Raw genomic sequence first — 19,419 nt, forward strand, 5'->3', positions numbered from 1 at the left:
CTTGAGAGTAGCACTTTATTTAACCATATTTATCATCATTTCTGAATTGAATCACATGACGCACTAGACCTGACTAATTGGTCAGCCATTGTGCATCAATTTTTTGTCTAATTTTCAGTAATGTTACAAAACCCTAGGCACATCTCGGGAGAAAGAATTGTGTATGCTGTTGCAACAATGTATTTCAAGCTCCCTTTGCAAAAACCGAAAGGTTACTAGTTGGAGCACACAAGGAAAGATTATAGTGACACCTAAGGCCACTAATTCCACAACTTCGAGCTGACCATCAGATCCAATCACTTCGTCAGTTTCACTTCCCCGGAAGGACCGTCCAATACTGTCCTGACTCAGGGATTTTAATTGGGTCTGAAAGTGACAATGCAATGAATTAACGTGTTGGACTTCAGGTTCCTGTCAGCAGTCTGTCCACCGAGCGGAGTGTTTCTTGATGGGAAGACAAGGCTTAACTCCGCGTGTTAAATAGTCGACGTAGAAAGCTTTAAACCTGTCAAACTGGAAGCAATGTTTGAGACGAGATAAAGAAGAACTGATTGGCCGATCTCGCAGGATTGTAAACCTAGGCCACTCTCTTCTTCCACGACACCCCCTGCTTGTTGAACGCCGGGCTGTAAAAGTCTGCGAACGACAAAGGAATAAAACAAATGTTCACGGGACTTCGGACATGAATTAAACACAATTCAATGCAAAGCGTAATCGATATCTCCTACAGCTGAAATGAAACGATAAAGTTGGCAAAAGTCTTACCCCAGACAGAGAACTCATTAGAATATCAGACAACACTTTGGGGGGAGTCGCTGAATCGCGGACATTTAGAAAACAGAAGGAGGCGAAAAGGCCTGCTGGGTCCCAACTGTGTATGGGTGAATTTCCAGACAGAACTAACAATTTCAGATCCAACTCTTTCTCAATGAATCCATTTATTAACAGTTTGAGCGAATCTCTGAAGAACACAAAGATCGGGAGTTGGCCTTTGAGCCGCTAGTCTGCCATTTAGTAAGACTGGAGGCTCATCTTTTTTCGCCGCTTCTTTCCTGTATCAAGCCTTAATTACTCAACATGGGCAATTGTACGGATCTCTGCCTTGATTCCGCCCAGCGACTCTTGTGTAGGGATAGCCATCCATTATTTTGAGACCATAACCAGCTGTTCTTAGACATCCAGCCAGGGAAACGTCAACTGTACATCTTCCCTTCCAAGAGCAGGAAAAATTGGCGTATGTTTCAATCAGATCACCTAAACTCTGGAAGCTTCAGGTCCAGTCAATTTAATTCCTCCTCATAGGACAATTCCCCATGTCAGGAGTCAAGCTGGTCAATTTTTGTTGCATTTTCCACCACAATGATATCCTTCCTGAGAAGGCGTGTGGAGAGGGGAAGGATTAATCTCCACACAGTATCCCCGATGGGATTTCACGGGAGCCCGGTATGATTTCAGTAGGAGTTCTTTACACTATACTAAAATCGTCTTGCAATAAAGGCCACTACATGTTGTCTTCTCAGTTGCTTGTTGTACCTGCACATTAACTTCCAGTAACTTCAGTCTCTCACCACTTAAAAAGTATCTTTTATTATTTTTATCTATCAAAATGGAAGACCTCGCATTTTTGCTGTATCTTGTTTCATTAGTTATTCTCTTGCTCATTGGCTTACCCGTCTAAATTCCCCCGAAGCCTCTCTGCATCCTCCCTACAATTGACACTGCATGAACAGAAACCCCTATTGCAAACCAATGGAACAGATTTTAAACGCGGGGATCCAGGATCGATACCTTTGTCGACCACTGGTCACGCCCTCGTATCCATAAAATGGCCTATTTTTATATAGCTTCCCACTAGTTAACTTCATTAACCATTGACAATTAGATACAAAGGATTCCTTTATTGCACCGACAGACCAGGTTTTACTAATCCATAACTATTTTCACAAATGGCCCTGACACAGAGTGCAAAAACAAAGCTTTATCGCCAAAGCAACTTCCACAACATCAAGATTGCCCTAAGAGTCACACAGACAATGATTAAAAAATACTTCAGAAGTATTTTCACTCTTGCTCTATTGGGAATTTGACAGCGGATTGGTACTCAGTAAACCCCCAAAAATTGTAATTGGAGAGCGTCCAGATGAAATGGCAGTCGATAAAGGAGAAATGCTGGTCCAGTATTGAGTCCGCTCTAGATGGATAAGGACGTCATGGTTTAAATTTCCTCGGCGATCAGAGACATGTTTTATACTAAGGATCCGCCTCTCTTGATGGGTGTGCACAGTTTAGAGTCATAGAGTAATACAGCAGGGAAACAGACCCTTTGGCCCAACTCATCCATGCCGACTATGGTGCCCACCAAGTTAGTCCTATTTGCCCCCGTTTGGCCCATATCCCTGTAAGCCCCTCCTATCCATGTACTTATGCAAACGTCTTTTGAATGTTGCTGTTGTAAGTTTGTAAGGTTTCATCATTCAGAAATTACCCCTGCTTCCTTTTCATTCTCCCCATGCGTCAAAATGAATGGCTCGGAACTAAATTAGACCCAGCACCGCGACCTCTTCGAGTGTTTGAACAGGATCTCGGGGACACACATGGACTCGTGTTTTTTTTTTGTGTTTGCTATTCCTGATATCTTTCAGACATGGGTTTTATCACGACTTTCCAGAAAGCCCAAGTCATTTACATCCGCAACAGCTCACACGTTCAAACCACATTGCATGGGCCCTGTTTCCCTATTAATCCCTGCCGTCTGTCTATTGGTTGCACTCTGCACTGCCGAGATACTGACAGATCTCCAGATGCAAGAAACGGAGGTCTCTTTTCAAATTCCCTTATCTATATCCCCAGGACGTATCTGGGATTGGAATGTAATTTATCTGAATGACGCTGTATTTTCTATTGGGCATTTGACAGCAGACTGGTGCACAACAAGCTGCCACGAGTAATGTGAGAGCGTTCGGATGGCCTGGCAGTGAACAAAGGAGAACTGATCTGTCATGCGAACCTTTTCCTCAGGGCCAGGCCATTCATACTTATCCATACTAATATCAGACTAACCTCATTTCTGATATCTCAGCATGGAGGTTGTGTCCTTACTGCAAATCAAGTGCTTACCAATTTTGTCAATGGGTCGATGCTTCTCCCACCATGGTAACCCGTTCCAGGCCGGCCTCTCTTCCAATCCACTTTCTTCCTTCGCTATTACCATAAGTCGACGACCCTGATTCTCCTCCATCACAAATCCCTTCCTTTCACCGCCAGTTGGCCTATTGCAACTTTACACACCAAAGTTAAATCTCACCGCTGTTCCGCAGAAGACAACCCCAGACCAGACATTTCCACCTCGTGGCCAGAATTGTCTACCCCTGCCAACGTGACCATGTTACTGACCTTTAGCAGAACAGATCCTGAGGGGTTCCGTGGCTTTCCCGCCTCCATTCAGGCAGGGGCTGAAGAAAGGGTAGAGTTTCTCGGTGAAGATGTCGATGAACGTGTGGAGATGGGACATGTTGTCGGCATTGTAAAAGGACACCTGACCTTCCTCGTAGTCCAGGTACACCCCGATCCTCCTGGGCATCACGCTGACATCCAGGCGAGTGCGGGGCAGGGTGCCAGCCTTATATTCGCTCCCTCTCAGCCACATGATCCAGTATCCGGCCTCTGGCATGGCCGTGATGTCTCCTTTCCTGTTGATGGACTCCGCCACCACTCCGAGATCCCACTCGGTACTGTCTCCCACCTCGACCTCCCAGTAGTGCTTCCCCGAGGTGAAGCCCTCGGACGCGAGGACGCAGACGCACGGGTAAAACCTCTCTGTGGTTTCTGGAAGCAGCTGAGCCTTGTCTCCGTATCGAACGCTGGTCAGATCATCGGACAGGATGAGCCAGGAATGTGCAGTCTGAGGATCCAGGGTCAGACAGGATGGAGCTACAAGAGGGTGTTGAGGAAAGAAAGAGATTATTTTATTAAAATAGTACCGAAGTGCCCTTTCCCGAATATAAAGTGTTAAGGAGTTGCGTGCAAACATGAATTAACTGCAGAAAAAGGATCGTTTCCAAACTTCTCTGTTCTGTGGGGATGTTGAACCCGATTTCAGGATAGTCCGCACAAAATGCTGGAGGAACTCAGCAGGTCAGGCAGCATCTATGGAGGGAAATGAAGGGCCGACGTTTTGGGTCGAGACCCTTCATCAGGACTGATGAAGAGTCTCGACCCGAAACGCCGTTTACCCTCCACATGTGAGGGTAAACTGAGTCTCAGTTCAATGTCATTCAAACACTGCGCCTTCGACCGTGTAGCACGCCCATGCAGGACCATTAGCCTGAATGTTTGTGCTAAGTCCACAACTACACCTGGCTCAGTGCCACACCAGTCTCGACGAACACCAGGAGACGGTGTTCAATGGTTAAACTGGCGAAGAAAACGAACGCAGCTGATGTCAAACAATTGATATGGTAAATGCAACGTCTGATCCAGTTTGGTTTTCCATACAGGTGGAAACCCGGTGGACAAGAACACACAACAACTGGGACTTAAGCTGGTCAATATTTTACATATTTCCTTACGCTAGGAGTCCCTTTAGCACAAGAGCCTATTTGGGTTCTCGGAGTAATCCCATTGGCCTCCTTCCCCCTCTTTTTTCCCTGTATAACCTTTCCTCTCGGACAAGCACATCAACACCGCTCTGATTCTCCCACCAGCAGACCATTTACAGGAGCCAATTAACCCAACAGCCATCACTTCTTTGGGATGTGGAAGGAAACAGGGGCACTCGGGCGAAACCTACGCTGTCAGAGGGAGAACGTTGAAACTTCACACAGATGGCATAAGGGATTGTTAGGCACCGAACATCTTCATTTGGTGGGGATGGAAGCCAGTTAATACGAATGAGAAACAGTCTTCAATGTTAGACAAGGACAGCTGCATGAATACATATTGTCTGCAGAGAGCCATCTCTCAATGTAGGGGGTAAAAGAAGGCTGATTTGGATGTTTGGATTGCGAACAAATGTGTTTGAACATGCAGAGGTGTTCATGTCAGTTGAGATGTGCTCCCATTGTAATTCTACGGTGCCACATGTCTAAACACAGAGTGTTGAAGGAAACTGAAATTGTGGTTGTGGACATTGTATTTGATCACTTGCTGTTATCTTTGTGCTTATAGGGTATAAAAACTCAATGTAACTTGTGACTTTAGAGTTTCTCCAAGCGAGAGATGTCCTTCCAGAATGCCTGTGTGTCGTGCAGAATGAAGACCTTTTGCAGCCACAGCTCAAGTCTTACAAAGTCATAGTAGATGACACTGGAGGTCAGGGCTGAACCTACATCCTTGGAAATCTGAGGCAACATCACCATCCACTGTGTCACCTATGTACCACCAAGCCATCTTATGTGATAAAGTATCACCCCATGTGCCACAGGCCATCCCTAAGTGCCACCATACCACTCGATGTAGCGCATTACCCTATGCACCACCATGCCTCCCTATGCACCTACTGTGCCACACTGTACGCCAGCGAGCCATCCTGCTGTAGCAGCTCAGTGTCACTAGCTCACAGTCCCACACTATGACGGATGCACCCCTCCCAATTAGTGGTCGGCAGCTTTTCCTATTCACTCTGATTTGTCCACGGAATATGAACTTGACCGGCAAGGCCAGTGTCCATTGACCTGCCAGAGTGTCAGCTTGCCAGGTCATTTCAGAGGAGCGTAAGGAGGGTAAGGAGCCCCGTCTGCAACCAAACCAGGAAAGGACGGCAGAATTCCTCCCGTGAAGGATGTTAGTTAATTCGACGGCTTTGTGTAATAATCCGATCGTTTCACAAACTGTAACTGCCTGCGTGCGCACATCCGCCCCAGTCCCCACCCTCACTCCACAAGAATACTGAAGAATGTTAACTCAAATTCCCTCGTTTTCTGATGGGACTTAAACTCATTTTTTTCAACAACCCAAGCCGCTGGCTACGAGTCAAGCAGTTTAACTACTAATCTCCCACTGACGGATGGAGATAAATGTTGGGTACGGGACGTATCGAACGTGATTCTGTTGGCTTTATGTTCCCTACCCCTGCCAGTCCAAATACAATTTCCTTCCTCAATGGAAGGTAATGGAGCAGGGCATAAAATAAAACATTTTCATCCCCGAGAGACTTTAGACACGGGTGGGGACAACCAGGTTCATCTACTTTTCTCCTAACTAGACCTCTTGGCACAACACAGCGGGAGCACTGTTGGAACTAAAGGCCATGTCAACTGTACCTCAGAACCGAACAAAGCTGTGAGACTGCCTCGTTCAGGGATCAGTCCCTCTCCACAGAGTTAAACTCAGGCGGCTGTTTGTGTTCAGAATTGTCATTGCTTAATGAGCACCTTCCTGTGTTACAACATACCACAAGCACATTGTGTTCCTTCCACATACAATGTTTACTTTTAATCAGCAAGCTTTTTCGGCTACATGATTTGGAAGGACATCCGGTCCCTCACCAACTACAATATTTGCATTCAAAGTGTTTCCATTGTAAAGGCGAACCATTACATATTTTAATACTCAATGAGCTAAAGTAACCTTGAAAGGAACGATTAAAAGGCAAGTGTAACACAGTGTTGGCTTCACTTCCTCATGATTACAACCCAGCACATTTCCTACTTGCTCTCTGGCGATAATATCTGTGGAAAGCCCCTTGTGGAATTCAATCAATTTTCAGTTGAAGTGACAGAAGAGAATCCATGGTTACTATAACGGGTGGATTAACCGCAATGCCAGATCCCAAAGTGCTGGGGGAATTGTCTCAACCGCTGGCACATCAGATACATCCAATCATCGGATGCCAAATTTTGTATCATGCAGCATGCCGCGTTTAATTATTTTCTCTCTGTAGATATGCACGTCCAGAATATCTCCTTACCGGGCCTAATGGCGTCTATCATTTGCTTCCAAACGGTGTACTGTAAAGGTCCCTTGAATACTCCCAGAGGCAGATTTTCACCGGTTATTATCTGATAATTGTCTTCACTGGTGATGCAAACATGAAACAGTTGACATTACAACAGTGACATTAAACAGTGTTATTGTTTTGCTGTGCATGGAGTCTCTGTGAAGAACATCTCCTACCTCTTTTTTTGACAAGCTTCTTCCTGAAAGTGAAACAGAAGAGGTGTCTGAGAAGATTATGGGGTAAGTGGTATAAAAGGTGCCACCATCAAGCAATAATTAAATGTTAATTATATTGCCTGAACAGAGGCGGACCAGATTCAAATATCTGCACAAAACCGTTCCTGGTAAAATCCTCACAGAAATAGCGAACCCCTTCCCAAAGCTGGAGGAAGAGTTGCGTTTTTGGGACAATTGGAACTGCCAAGAGTGAGACTGGTGTAATGGGAAACGCCACACGAAAATGGTCCACCAGGCTCGGTGGGCAGAATAGCTTCCTTCTGTCCCTTCGGAGGGTCTGCAGAAGTTGAGCTCAGTGACATGCAAACAAGTCTGGAAATTCCTGTCGGTGCGTTTAGCCCTGGATTTCTTGGAATTTCCATTTAACTTCATTTATTACTGTCTGTTTTATATCATTGGACGAAAGAAATGAGGCTCAGCGTCACGTTGAGGAAAGGGAGGACTTCCCGACCTGGAATAATCGTGGGATTTCATCTTAGTTTCAAGGTCCTCCCTTGCACTCCTTAATATTCTATGTTGGTGGAGGCGAACAGATGGATGGGAGTTCAGGGCAATTGCTCAGCCAAAGTTGCATGGTGCCATTTCAAGGCAAGGGATCCAATGGGAGCTGTTTTCACCACACAGCATGCAGCATTTATTTTATGCATTTCCTGGCAATACAGATGGAAGGCAGTCATTCCACTCATAGCTCTCAGAACACGCTTGTCAGACCCATTCCTCCATTTATGTCGTTGTAATATATTTCCTCACACGTCTACACCGACTCTTTCCTCTCCTGATTTTCCTACTACCCACCTTTGTTGCTGGGAACTTACAGTAGCCAATGAACCTACCAGCAGGGTCTAGGGCACCGGAGAACCCCAGGGGAAAGTTACAAGGTTCCAGGGAGAACGCGCAAACTCCACGCAGCACCGGAGGTCAGGATCGAACCCGGATCCCTGAAGCTGTGCGGCAGCTGCATCAACCGTGTCTCTCGATAGATCAACGGAGAGGAACAGGGGGCAGCAAAAGTCAGGGCTCCGCGTGTTCCTGTGCAAATCATCCCTAAACAACCAGGTTAAGACTGCAATGGTGGCTAACCTCCTACCTCGAAACCCCCGCCCCTCACCCCCGTCACTCCGAGGTGCAGGTCTGTAAAGTGACAAGCACTCTTGTTATTGGTGGCCCCAATAAGTAAACGTAGTATTCCAGGATGTTCCAGCCAAAATATCCTGGAACTTAGGTACTTGCCACAGCCAAAGAATAGTAACCAGTGGGTAGAATTACAGGTGACGTTATGTTTCTGCTTCATATGATGAAAAGGTGATACAGACGCACTCATACGGGACCTTTTAGCGTGTCTGAAGATGCTTTACGCTCAATGAGGTACCTTTGAATGTTGTACCACCAGAAGCCGGAGATCTAAGTTGTGCGCTTCATGATCCCGCAGCTACCTGCCATTCTGGGTATCGGTGTTCGATGGGTAGTGATGATCGATTCCTGATGGGTTCAGAATTGATCAGGGGCACAGGGGAGAATTCTCCTGCTCTTTCTCAGAATGAGTGGTCGTGAGACCTCGAGGGGAAACTAGACCTTGGTCTAATGTTGCTTGGAAGGTTGCCTTATCTGATGGTGCAGCGGTCTCAGAGGGGCCAATAAACCAGTGGATAGAGTGTTACTTCCTCGTTAAGACGCAGGATGCCATTCGTCCCATTGGGTCCTCTTGTTTGTGATGCATACAAATGATTTGGATGAAAAGTGCAGGTGGGCTGATTAGGAAGTTAGTAGACGACACATATATTGTGTTGTCAAAGGTTTGTCAAAGAATTCGGCAGGATTTAGACCGTTGGAAATGCGGGCACAAAAAATGACAGGTGGAGTTTAATCCGGACATGTGTGAGCTGTTGGCATCTTGGGAGGGGGGAAGCAACTTTAAATGGAAAATATGCAGTAAATAGAAGAGCCCTTAGGATTATTGATGTACAGAGTGATTTTGGGGATGCAGGTCCATAGCTCGCTGAAACTGGCAACACAAGCCAGGGCGGTAAAGCAGGGTACAGCATGCTTGCCTTCATCAGTCGGGGCACTGAATACAGAAGTTAGGAAGTCATGCTGCAGCTGTATAAAACTTTGGTCAGGCCACATTTGGAGTATTGTCTGCAATTCTGGTCGCCCTGTTACAGGAAGGATGTGAAAGCTTTGTAGAGGGTGTTGAAGAGGTTTTCCAGGATGTTGCATGGATCAGAGGGTATTAGCCATAAGAAGTTGGACAAACTTGGATTGTGTTCGCTGGAGCGTAGGAGGCTTAGGGGCGACTTGGTCCAAATTATGAGGCACAGATAGGGCAGATAGTCAGAGTCCTTTCCCCAGGATGGAAATACCAAATAATTGAGGGCACAGGTTTAAGGTGAGGTGGGGTGGATTTAAAGGAGATGTAAATGGCAAGTTTTGTTTTGCATAGAGATTGTTAGGTGCCTGGAACGGGCTGCCAAAGAAAGCGGTGGAGACAGATACCATGGCAACGTTTAAGCAGCGTTTAGTCAGGTTGATGAACAGCCAGGGAATGGGCGAATATACTGTAGGTCATGTGTAGGCAGATGTGTAGTTTAAGTTGGCATCACTGTCGATACAGACAGCATGGGTCGCAGGGCCTGTTCCTGTGCTGAGGCTCTTTAAGGGGTGGAGGGGAGCTTGGGGAAAGTGCTCTCACTCTAGGAGCAGTGGGAGTGTGGACCTCACTTCCTGAAAAGGTAATGTGGGCAGAATTTCTCAGCGCAACTCCGGAATTAATGCCAATTTAGTGCTGGGCAACAGAGTGAGAACTAGGAAGGAGGTTAACCTTAAAAGCTTTGTTTTTGATTGGCGCGGACGCAGTAGGGGACAAATGCTCTCTCTCTGTCCGGCAAGTGTTAAGGTTCGGTACATTGGAGAGCCCGGGGCCAGACATGAAACCACAACCTTCTGCTTCAGAGATGAGCGCTGCCCACTCAGTCAGAGCTGACGGACAAGGACGGCACAGCAGAGCCAGATGTGGAGGATCTCTTAACTTTGGGCGGATTGAAACTGTTTCCACCAGAGGAGCGGGCAAGGACAGAGGACATGGAAGGCAAGCGAACGTTTGAACAAAGCGAGACAGACATATGGAAGATCTTTCTTGCTGAAAGAGTGGTTAAACTCTGGACTGCCGTGACACGGGGGCCAGATTAAACCATGACATTCAAAAGGGCGACACAATGACGAGTAGGTAGAGTTGCTGCAGCAGAGCTACACTGACCAGGGTTTCATCAAGTGCTATCTTTGGGGTGTTTGGTCCCAGTGACCGCGGGGTGCTCTGGTGTCCGCCCACATTCTGATTGGTAGGTTAATTAGCCAATGTAAATTACTCCTGGTCGCAGTAAATGGCTGCTGAACCAAGCGGCAGGGGTTGATGGGGGTGTGAGAGAGATAAGTATGACTGATAGGATCGTTCTGACACCTGACATAGACACAATGGGCTGATCGGCCTCCTTCTGTGGTGCATGAAAAAAAAACTGGATATATTCCTGAAAGATAACACAGCTTCCAGTTCCCAGGGGTGAACATCACCAAGAAAGCGGACCAGCGTCTCTACTTCCCCAGGGAGCTAAAGAAATGTTGCATGTCCCATTGATCCTCAGAAATTTTTATCGATACACCATAGCAAGCATCCTATGCGGATGCATCACGGTTTGGTATGGCGACTGCTCTCCCGAGACCGCAAGAAACTGCAGAGTGGACGCAGCTCAGCACATCACAGAAATCAGCCTCTCCTCCATGTACCTCTCGCTGCCTCGGTGAAGCAGCCAACCTAATCAAAGACCCCACCCACCCCGGCTATTCTCTCTTCTCCCCTCTCCCATCGGGCAGGAGATACAAAAGCCTGAAAACACGTACTGTTATAAGACTATTGAATGGTTCCCAAGTACAATAAGATGGACACCTGACCTCACAGTCTATGGTCTTGCACCTTGTTGTCTGCCTGCACTGCACTTTTTCTGTAACTGTATTACTTTATTCCGCATTCTGTTATTGTTTTCCCTTGTACTACCTCAATGCACCGTTGTAATGAAATGAAGTGAAATGGACGGTATGCAGGACAGGTTTTTCACTGTATCTTGGTTAGAGTTAGAGGGTTCTAGGGTTAGAGATAGAGGACGGGAATTGTGTCATTGTTCTCATATAGAACAGGCACGGATACAGAAGGCTGAATGGCCTCGGCAATGCTTTCTGTGATTTTGTTTGGTGTTATAGGTGAAAGTTGTGCAGGCCAAGATTATTATGCAGGCCAAGGTTACCAGTTATGATCACTGAACATCCCATCCCACCCCTTGCAAAAAGCCACGCACCTCCAGGAAGATGAGTATCTCCCTCTGGTCCATTTTCGAATGTAGCCTTGACAGCTTTTGTTGAACAGAATCCAGGCTCTCCTGAATCTCCTCAAAGTTCTTCTCTATCGTCTCGGAAATGTTCTCCTCGTGGTCCTTCAGCTCCCGAATTAAACCCTGCTCCTTTCTGTCCAGGAACTGGTGCATTTTGGCGAACTCGGAGGAAATGAGGCACTGCAGACTGGTGGCCTTTTCCTGGGGGAAACCAAAAGAGGAAGTGGGGAATCTGGGATCAAACCAACGGAGAAAGACCGGGGTGTGAGGGGCAAGGAAACGGCAGGCAGCGTGCCAGGCATCTTACCCCGATTTCGGTAAAACTCTCCTTCTCCTTCAGTTTGGTTTCCAGGACCGTCATCTTCTGCCTCAACATGTCCAAGGAAGACTTCAGTTTATCCTGGGGTGAAGATAAAAAGTTTCGCAGAAATACTTACAGGCATAAATAAAGGGCAGGTCAGCCGCTTTGGTCGTGACCGCTAAACATGAGCTGGAGCATCTCTCAACCATTGCGTCCCCCTCCTGCATATGGGGAAGGGAGAAGAGATGAACTTGCTTGAGGGAACCATAGTGTGAGCCCTTCTTGCAGCCACTACCTTTAGTCTCACAGAAGTCAACTAACCAAAGAGCACAACAACAGGTGCCCAGCTGCCTGACCTCTGTTTGATGGGAGCCGCCTTTATGATTAGTGTTCGGCCACACCGACAGGCTGTGCATATCCAGGGCAGGGAGATTTGCTTTAGTGGCATCCATGTTAATGGCATGAGTGAGATTGTTATGTTTACAGCATTGATCGGCTCGGGTCGTGCCTGGAAAAAAAGTCCAATCGGATTAGGATTGGTCATGGTCAGGACGAGTTTTGATTTTATACATCTATGCCCAATATTATAACACACAGCAACCAAAGTTGAATCTAAGATGAGTTTGTAATTTTAACTGTACATATTGGGTTGGAAAGGGAAATCCAAAGGGTACCCGCTAGAACAAGATTCTAGAGAGAATTTTCAGTCCAATAATGCACTTATGAGAATGTAACTCATGTTGGGAAGGGAACGCACGGGTACCCGATTCATTAGTTCCCGGACCTGTATACCTACCCTGTAATATATTTGTGATTTTAACTGTCTAAGAGGGCACGGAAAGGGAAAGCGTGGGGCTCCAATACTACCGTGCGCACGGATGAATAACTACTGGTTAATATATTCACAATTCTAATTGTGTATATTGGGTGGAGAGGGAGTGAATGCGTCCCCAGTGCTACAGTACCCCGTGATGAATATCTACCTTGTAATACTTTTCCAATTGTAACTGTACATGTTGACTTGGGAAGGTAATTCATGGGATCCCGACACGGCGGTGCCCAGAAGTAAACTTAGACCCCATAATAAGTTTGTGATTTTAACCTTGTAAGTGTTGAGAGGGATTGCCTGGGTCCCCGCCACTGCGGTACCCGAAGATGAACGCTTACCCATTCATCTATTCGCAATTTTAACTGTGGGAATTGATGATACTAGATTAGATATTTGATTACGCACCACGCCTGATTTAAAGATGTGTTGTTGAATAACAAGTGCACAGTTTCATATCGTGCGTTTGGCACCGTCGCCCAATAACCATCCGGCCTGCAGAGAGAAGCGGCCCCGCTTTTACCTTGTATTTCTCGACCGCTTCGTGGATCAGCATGAAGTCGTGTTGCTTGTGACTGCCGCCTGCTCTGCCGTCCAAACACATCACACAGATTAGCTCCCTGTCCGTCTCGCAGAAGAGTTTTAGCTCCTCCTGGTGCTCCCTGCAGTACAGCTTGGGCCCCACTTCCCTTGGCTGCCCACACAGCGATGGAGCCGGCGAGCGCTCCTTCCTTGTCCGAGACAGGTTGAGATTACGCGCAGTGTCCGCCAGATGTCCGAGCGCCCGGTTGGCCCGCAGGCTGCTCTCACTGAAGACCTTCCCGCACTGGGGGCAGGAGTTCCTCTCGCCGCCCTCCCAGTACAGCTGAATGCAGGCTTGGCAGAAGTTGTGGCCGCAGTCTAGAATGACCGGCTGGTCGAAGAGCTCGATGCAGATGGGACAGTTCAAATATTCGGCCAAACTCTCCGCCTGTTCCTTGGATGCCATGCCCAACAGCGCCTGGCGTGGTCTTGCACCCTCGTCCTCGACCTCCTGCCCACCCTGCGCTATATCCATCCTTGACCTCTAATCCCATCCGTGCCCGAGAATCGTTAATCGAACTCTATCCCCGATCCATTGGAAGGGGAGAAGCTAACTGGACAGGACATGTTTCAGGAAGGTCCTTCCCTCCAGTTTCTCCACCCAACGCGCTCACAGTTGGTTGGTTAGAAGTACGAGTCCAATCGGAACGCTGCTCTTTTTGATACATTTTATATCGGGGTCTTTGGGTTTCTGAATCCACAATTTCACAGGCTACAGGACATACCATTCTCTAAATATTCTTTCAGTTACGAGTTTTCCGCAATATCCATCCCGCAAAAAAAAATGGGCGAGATGAATATCTATCCTGCAATACATTTCTAATTTTAACTGTGCATATTGACTTCGGAAGGAATGCATGGAACCCCGACACCACGGTGCCCAGAGGTAAATATCTCCCCATAGTGTAGCGGTTAGCGTAACGCTTTACAGTGCCAGAGACCCGGGTTCAATTCCCACCGCTGTCTGTAAGGAGTGTGTACGTTCTCCCCGTATCTGCGTGGGTTTCCTCCGCGTGCTCCGGTTTCCTCCCACTTTCCAAAGACGTACGGGTTAGGAAGCTGTGGGCATGCTATGTTGGCGCCGGAAGAGTGGCGACACTTGCGGGCTGTCCCCAGAACACTCTACACAAAAGATGCGTGTTTCGATGTACACGTGACTAATAAAGATATCTTATCATCTAATAGTTTTATGATTTTAAACTTGTAACTGTGGGGGAGGGATTGCATGAGTCCCCGATACTTCAGTACCCAGTGAGGGTTACAATACTGAAGGGCGTAACGTCTGGTCAACGCGGTGGACACCCTCTTCGGTTCAGGGGCGGTTGGGGGGCGTGCTAGATTAAGGCAAACTGAGGAGACGGTGTCCTTGGAGATGGATGATTTGCTTGCAATGGCATGCGGCGGACAATGTGAACTGGGTCTGTCAATTCCAGAGGGGGAGAGGAATCCGGGGTTGAGGGAAGGGGCAACAGACAACATTGGGGAACAGGAGAAGATGGGGTGAATATTGAAACAGGAGTCAGTACAGGGAACATGGAGAGTCTGGAGCACCAGCGAGAGAGGGGGTGGGGTCGGTGTCTCTGAGTAGTGAGTGGAGCGCTGTTCATTTCTATACATACGTTAAATGTAGGTGTGTGTACCGGCATGGTTTAACTGAGTTTAACGGGCCTCTTCGCATCTGGTGACATTTAAATTCTTGCATGTAGGCATCATCAACAAGGCACACACACTTTCCGCGTCGCCCCTTGAGAGACCAGTGGTGAGCAGCCGTCGGTGCTGGTTGGGGCAGAGGGGGAATTCTGGGATTTAGACGCAGCAACAGTGAAGGAAGCGATGAATATTTCCAAATTTGGACGGTTTGCGACCTGGAGGGCACCGGGACTGGGTGGTGCTGGCGGGGAAGCTTCAGAACATTTTGTAGATCGTACACACTGCAGCCACGGTGCGCTGGTCATGAAGGGAGTCCATAAGACAGTCGATGGGTGTTAGTCAGGTGCGCCGCTTTGTAACCGGATGATCTGAGTTTTCAAGCATAATTAGCGTTGCAAAAAAAGGGGGTGTTCTGACACGCTCCTGATTTGTGCCTTGCTGTTGGTTTAAATGTCTTGGTGTTGAAGGCGAGTCAGTCACTGCAGAGTACCCAGCCTCTGAGTCACCTGTAGTCATTGTGTTCCTGTGGCTGGTCCAGTTAAGTGGTGGCGTCCATTGGCCGCCTCTTCTGCGACGTGTTATTGCCACTTGCCATTCGGTTGGATGCTGCCTTGGTTTTATTGCACGCAGGTCTGGGCTGTTTCGTTTGCCGAGGAGTTGCGAATGAAATTGAACATTGTAAAGCTGAACGTTGCGCAATTATCAGTGAACATTCCATTTCTGATCTCCTGACGGCAGGAAGGTCATTGGTGAAGCAGCTGAAGAGGGTTGGGCCTACCACACCGCCCTGGGGACTTCTGCAGTGACATCCGGGAGCAGAGATGATTATCTTCCCCCACCTCCAGCCCGACAACCGCTCCCTCCCACAACAACCACAACCATCGCCCTGTGTGTAAGGTATGACTCAAATCACGAGAGTGTTTTCTCTTTGATGCTTGTTGACGTCAGCTTTACCAGGGTGCCTTCTTGCTACAGTCAGTGAAATGCTGCCTTGATGTTAAGGGCAGTCACTAACACCCCCTCTGGTCCGTGAACCTAAAACTCGCTGAATAGTAGGTTTGCTTCACTTTTCAGAAGCAGATTCCATTCCGGACATGCGATACCCATTCTTACACCAATCCCACCTCAGTCCCCTTCCCCGTTCCCATCAACTTCCCCTTCCAGAGTCTGCCACTTCCCTTCACACTTGGGGCAATTTACAGTGTTTTGTTTTGGAAACTAGAGCATCTGGGTGACAGGGAGAAGATTACTTCACCTAAAAGCGGAGGGGGAAGGGGTAGAGGGTCTGCTGGCAGAGTCCATTGCGGTGTGAGTGTATATCCATGAAGTGGCTGACACCAAGGCTGTGAGGGCCTCCGTTAGAAGGGCGGCACAGTGGCGCAGAGAGTAAAGCTGCTGCCTCATAGCTCCAGCGACCCGGGTTCAATCCTGACCTCCCCTCTGGGGTTTACACGTTCTCCCTGTCACCCAGATGCTCTAGTTTCCAAAACAAAACACTGTAAATTGCCCCAAGTGTGAAGGGAAGTGGCAGACTCTGGAAGGGGAAGTTGATGGGAACGGGGAAGGGGACTGAGGTGGGATTGGTGTAAGAATGGGTATCGCATGTCCGGAATGGAGTCGCTTATCTCTTTATAACTCTGAAAGTAAATGGATGTTATCCTATCAAACCTTTCATTCTGCGACACACCAAAGAGCTAATGATTTATCAATAGTCTCTGTGAGTATTTTCGCGGTGAGCCTGTTGTAATTACAGCCTTGCAAACACCAACGGCCTTTGGACTTGGATTTACTTTAAACCAACGGATTGCAGGATTCTCTGCTTATCGATCGTGAGTTTTCCATCTGGATTGAACCATGACCCAGAGCGGGTCAAAACCAGGTGGGGGTTCGTGTGGCCTTGATTCAGTGTTTCACCAGGGCCCAGTTAACGCTACGTTTCACTGTGATCCTCAGTTACCGTGCAGCGTGTCGTGTGTGTGTGTGTGTGTGTGTGTATGTGAGTATATGTGTGTTTGTGTGTGTGTGTGTGTGTGTGTGTGTGTGTGTGTGTGTGTGTGTGTTTATAAATATGTTTTCACCCGTCGCTGGCAAGGCCAGCGTTTATTATCCATTTATAAGTGCCCCTATGACCGCCGACAACTGACTTGTTTTAACAGACGGTGCACACGGGAAGGGCCCAAGGTAGGCCGACAGTCATATCCAAAACCTCCCAATCTCCTCCAAACCCTTCAGCGGGACGAAATACAGGGGGAGGCTGGGGCAGGTTTTCAATTCTGGTTGGATATTGCTTGAGAGAGCAACACAAGCAGGGCGGTTAGATGATCATCCCGCTCAATTGGCATAGTGAGCAAACTATTATTGACATTTATAAATACTCCAATTTACTCCCCATGCAAAGACAATGTCCTGATTCGCAGTGGCGCCATGCAACCAAATGTTTTGGTATGTCTCAGGTTGTGGCCTAACCTGTGCTTTGTACAAGTTCAACATAACCTAGAGAAACATGGCCTGCTGTGTTCCTCCAGCATCGTCGTGTTTTTCTTCAACAATACCACCCAGCTTTTGTACTCCGGGTCGCTCATAATCTGCTAACCACTCTCTCAATGCGCTCTCGGTATTTCCACACACGGGCTACCTCCCTTTCCGCACACCCATTAGAACTGCGTTCGTTTGACCATACCATCTCTCTTTCTTCTTCTTGCCAACTTGCACCACTTCACGCTTCATTTGTGTTATTTTTATTAATAAAAACACAGTCTGATCTAAAGACACGAGAGACTGCAGACGCTGGAATCTGGAGCAACAGTCAGTCTGCTGGAGGAACTCAGCGGGTCGAGCAGCATCTGTGGGGGAAATGGAAATGTCGACTTCTCGGGTCGAAGTCCTGCGTTTCGCTCTCTAAACCATTCTTAGCCATGTACCTGTCTAACTGTCTTTCAAACATTGTAATTGTACCCGCCTCAACAGCTTCTTCTTGTAACTCGTTCCCACCACCTTCTATGTGAAAATTTTGCCCCTCCCTTTTAAATGTTTCTCCCTCTCTCAAACCTATACCCTCTACTTGTAGACTCTCCTACCCTGGGAAAAAGACTGTTACCTTATCTACTCTCCTAATGATTTTATACACCCCTCGCCCTCCTACGCTCCAGGGAAGAAAAGCCCCAGCCTATCAAACCTCTCCTTATAAGTCAAGCCTTCCAGTCCCGGTAATATCCTCCTGAATCTCTTCTATATTCTTTCCAGCTGAATGACGTGCTTCCTATCGCTGGCCGACCAGTACAGCACACAATACTGCAAGGGCAGTCTCACCAACGTCCTGTACAGCTGTAACGTGACCTTCCAACTCCCAGTACTCATTGCCCTAACTGATGAAGGCAAGCGTGGAAACACCTTCTCCTCCAGCCTCTCTCTCTCTCTGTCGCCACTTTCAGAGAAGTATGTACCTGCACGCTAGGTTTCTATAATACTCCCCAGGGCCCTACCATTTACTCTGTAAATCCTGCTCTGGTTCAACTGACCAAAATACAGCACCTCACACTCCTCCAAGTTAATTGCATCTGCCACTCCTTGGCCCAATTTCCCAGTTCATTTAGATCCCGTTGTAATCTCAGATACCCTTGTCGCTGATTTGAACAGTGCATCACTATCAACGGCACGTTAACAGACATAGGGCAGTACAGTGGCGTAGCATTTGCCGCTGCTACCTCACTGCTCCAATCACCTGGGTTCGGCCCTGACCTTGGCTTTTGTCTGTCTGGAGTTTGCACGTTCTCCCTGTGGCTATGCGTGTTTCCCTGGAAACACTGCCTGGTAACTGTAAATTACCCCTAGTCTGGGTGGCTGTTAGGACAGTCAGGGTGCGTAGTGCATTTGCTGGGCATGTGTGTGAGAATAGGTTACTAGGAAATAAGTGGGGGCGACGGGACTGATGGAATTGCTCTGATAGCTGGCACAGACTCAATGGGCCGAAAGGACTCATGCTCTGTCATGAGTAAATATGAGGCATGACTTTGGACAGAGCGCACGGGCAGTGCATGTCGGTGTCAGCGTTACAGTCATTGCCATTTCACAATGACTGCGATAAACCCGAGTTCACATCCAAAGGGGCTTAGTCAGGGAAATAGAGCTCAGCGAAACAAAAGGAACTCTGAGCTTGCACGACGTGTCACCTTCCGCGCACCTGAAGGGCAGGCGCTATCTCTCCAAGTTCAGAAGCGAACAAACTTTGCTAATCGTTCATTGGATGTTCAACCTTCAGCCAGAATTGGTATTGATCTGTTTGCTTCGGTATATTTTTTGGGTTTTTTCCCCCGAAGAAGTAGATACATTTTTTTTCACACCTTCGCTTGCGAAAGTTGGAGTGACCATCTACTTGACTGGCAACACACCTTACCCTGAGTACATGAATTCAAGTCAATTTCTTTGAGTCTTTGAACAATGTAAACCTCACTTCCGCCCTGTTAGCTGGAGGTTCCCAGCTCACCGAGCCCAGGGCTTACCTAGAATGTAGT

The 19,419-nt window shown here is 47.7% G+C and overlaps 1 protein-coding gene across 1 annotated transcript; it reads right to left on the minus strand.

Moving 5' to 3' along the window:
- Positions 1-13: 13 nt before the first annotated feature.
- LOC127585811 (nuclear factor 7, brain-like) lies at positions 14-13,733 on the minus strand. Its single transcript, XM_052043507.1, has 7 exons — positions 13,200-13,733; positions 11,857-11,949; positions 11,517-11,750; positions 7,114-7,136; positions 6,908-7,014; positions 3,394-3,930; positions 14-636 (listed from the first exon to the last, which is right to left on the minus strand). The coding sequence occupies exons 1-7, from the start codon at positions 13,731-13,733 to the stop codon at positions 578-580; spliced, it is 1,587 nt and encodes a 528-aa protein (XP_051899467.1). The 3' UTR covers positions 14-577.
- Between the last annotated feature and the right edge of the window lie 5,686 nt (positions 13,734-19,419).

The sequence above is a fragment of the Pristis pectinata genome, chromosome 34 (genome assembly GCF_009764475.1).
Source record: "Pristis pectinata isolate sPriPec2 chromosome 34, sPriPec2.1.pri, whole genome shotgun sequence".
Lineage (NCBI taxonomy): Eukaryota > Metazoa > Chordata > Chondrichthyes > Rhinopristiformes > Pristidae > Pristis > Pristis pectinata.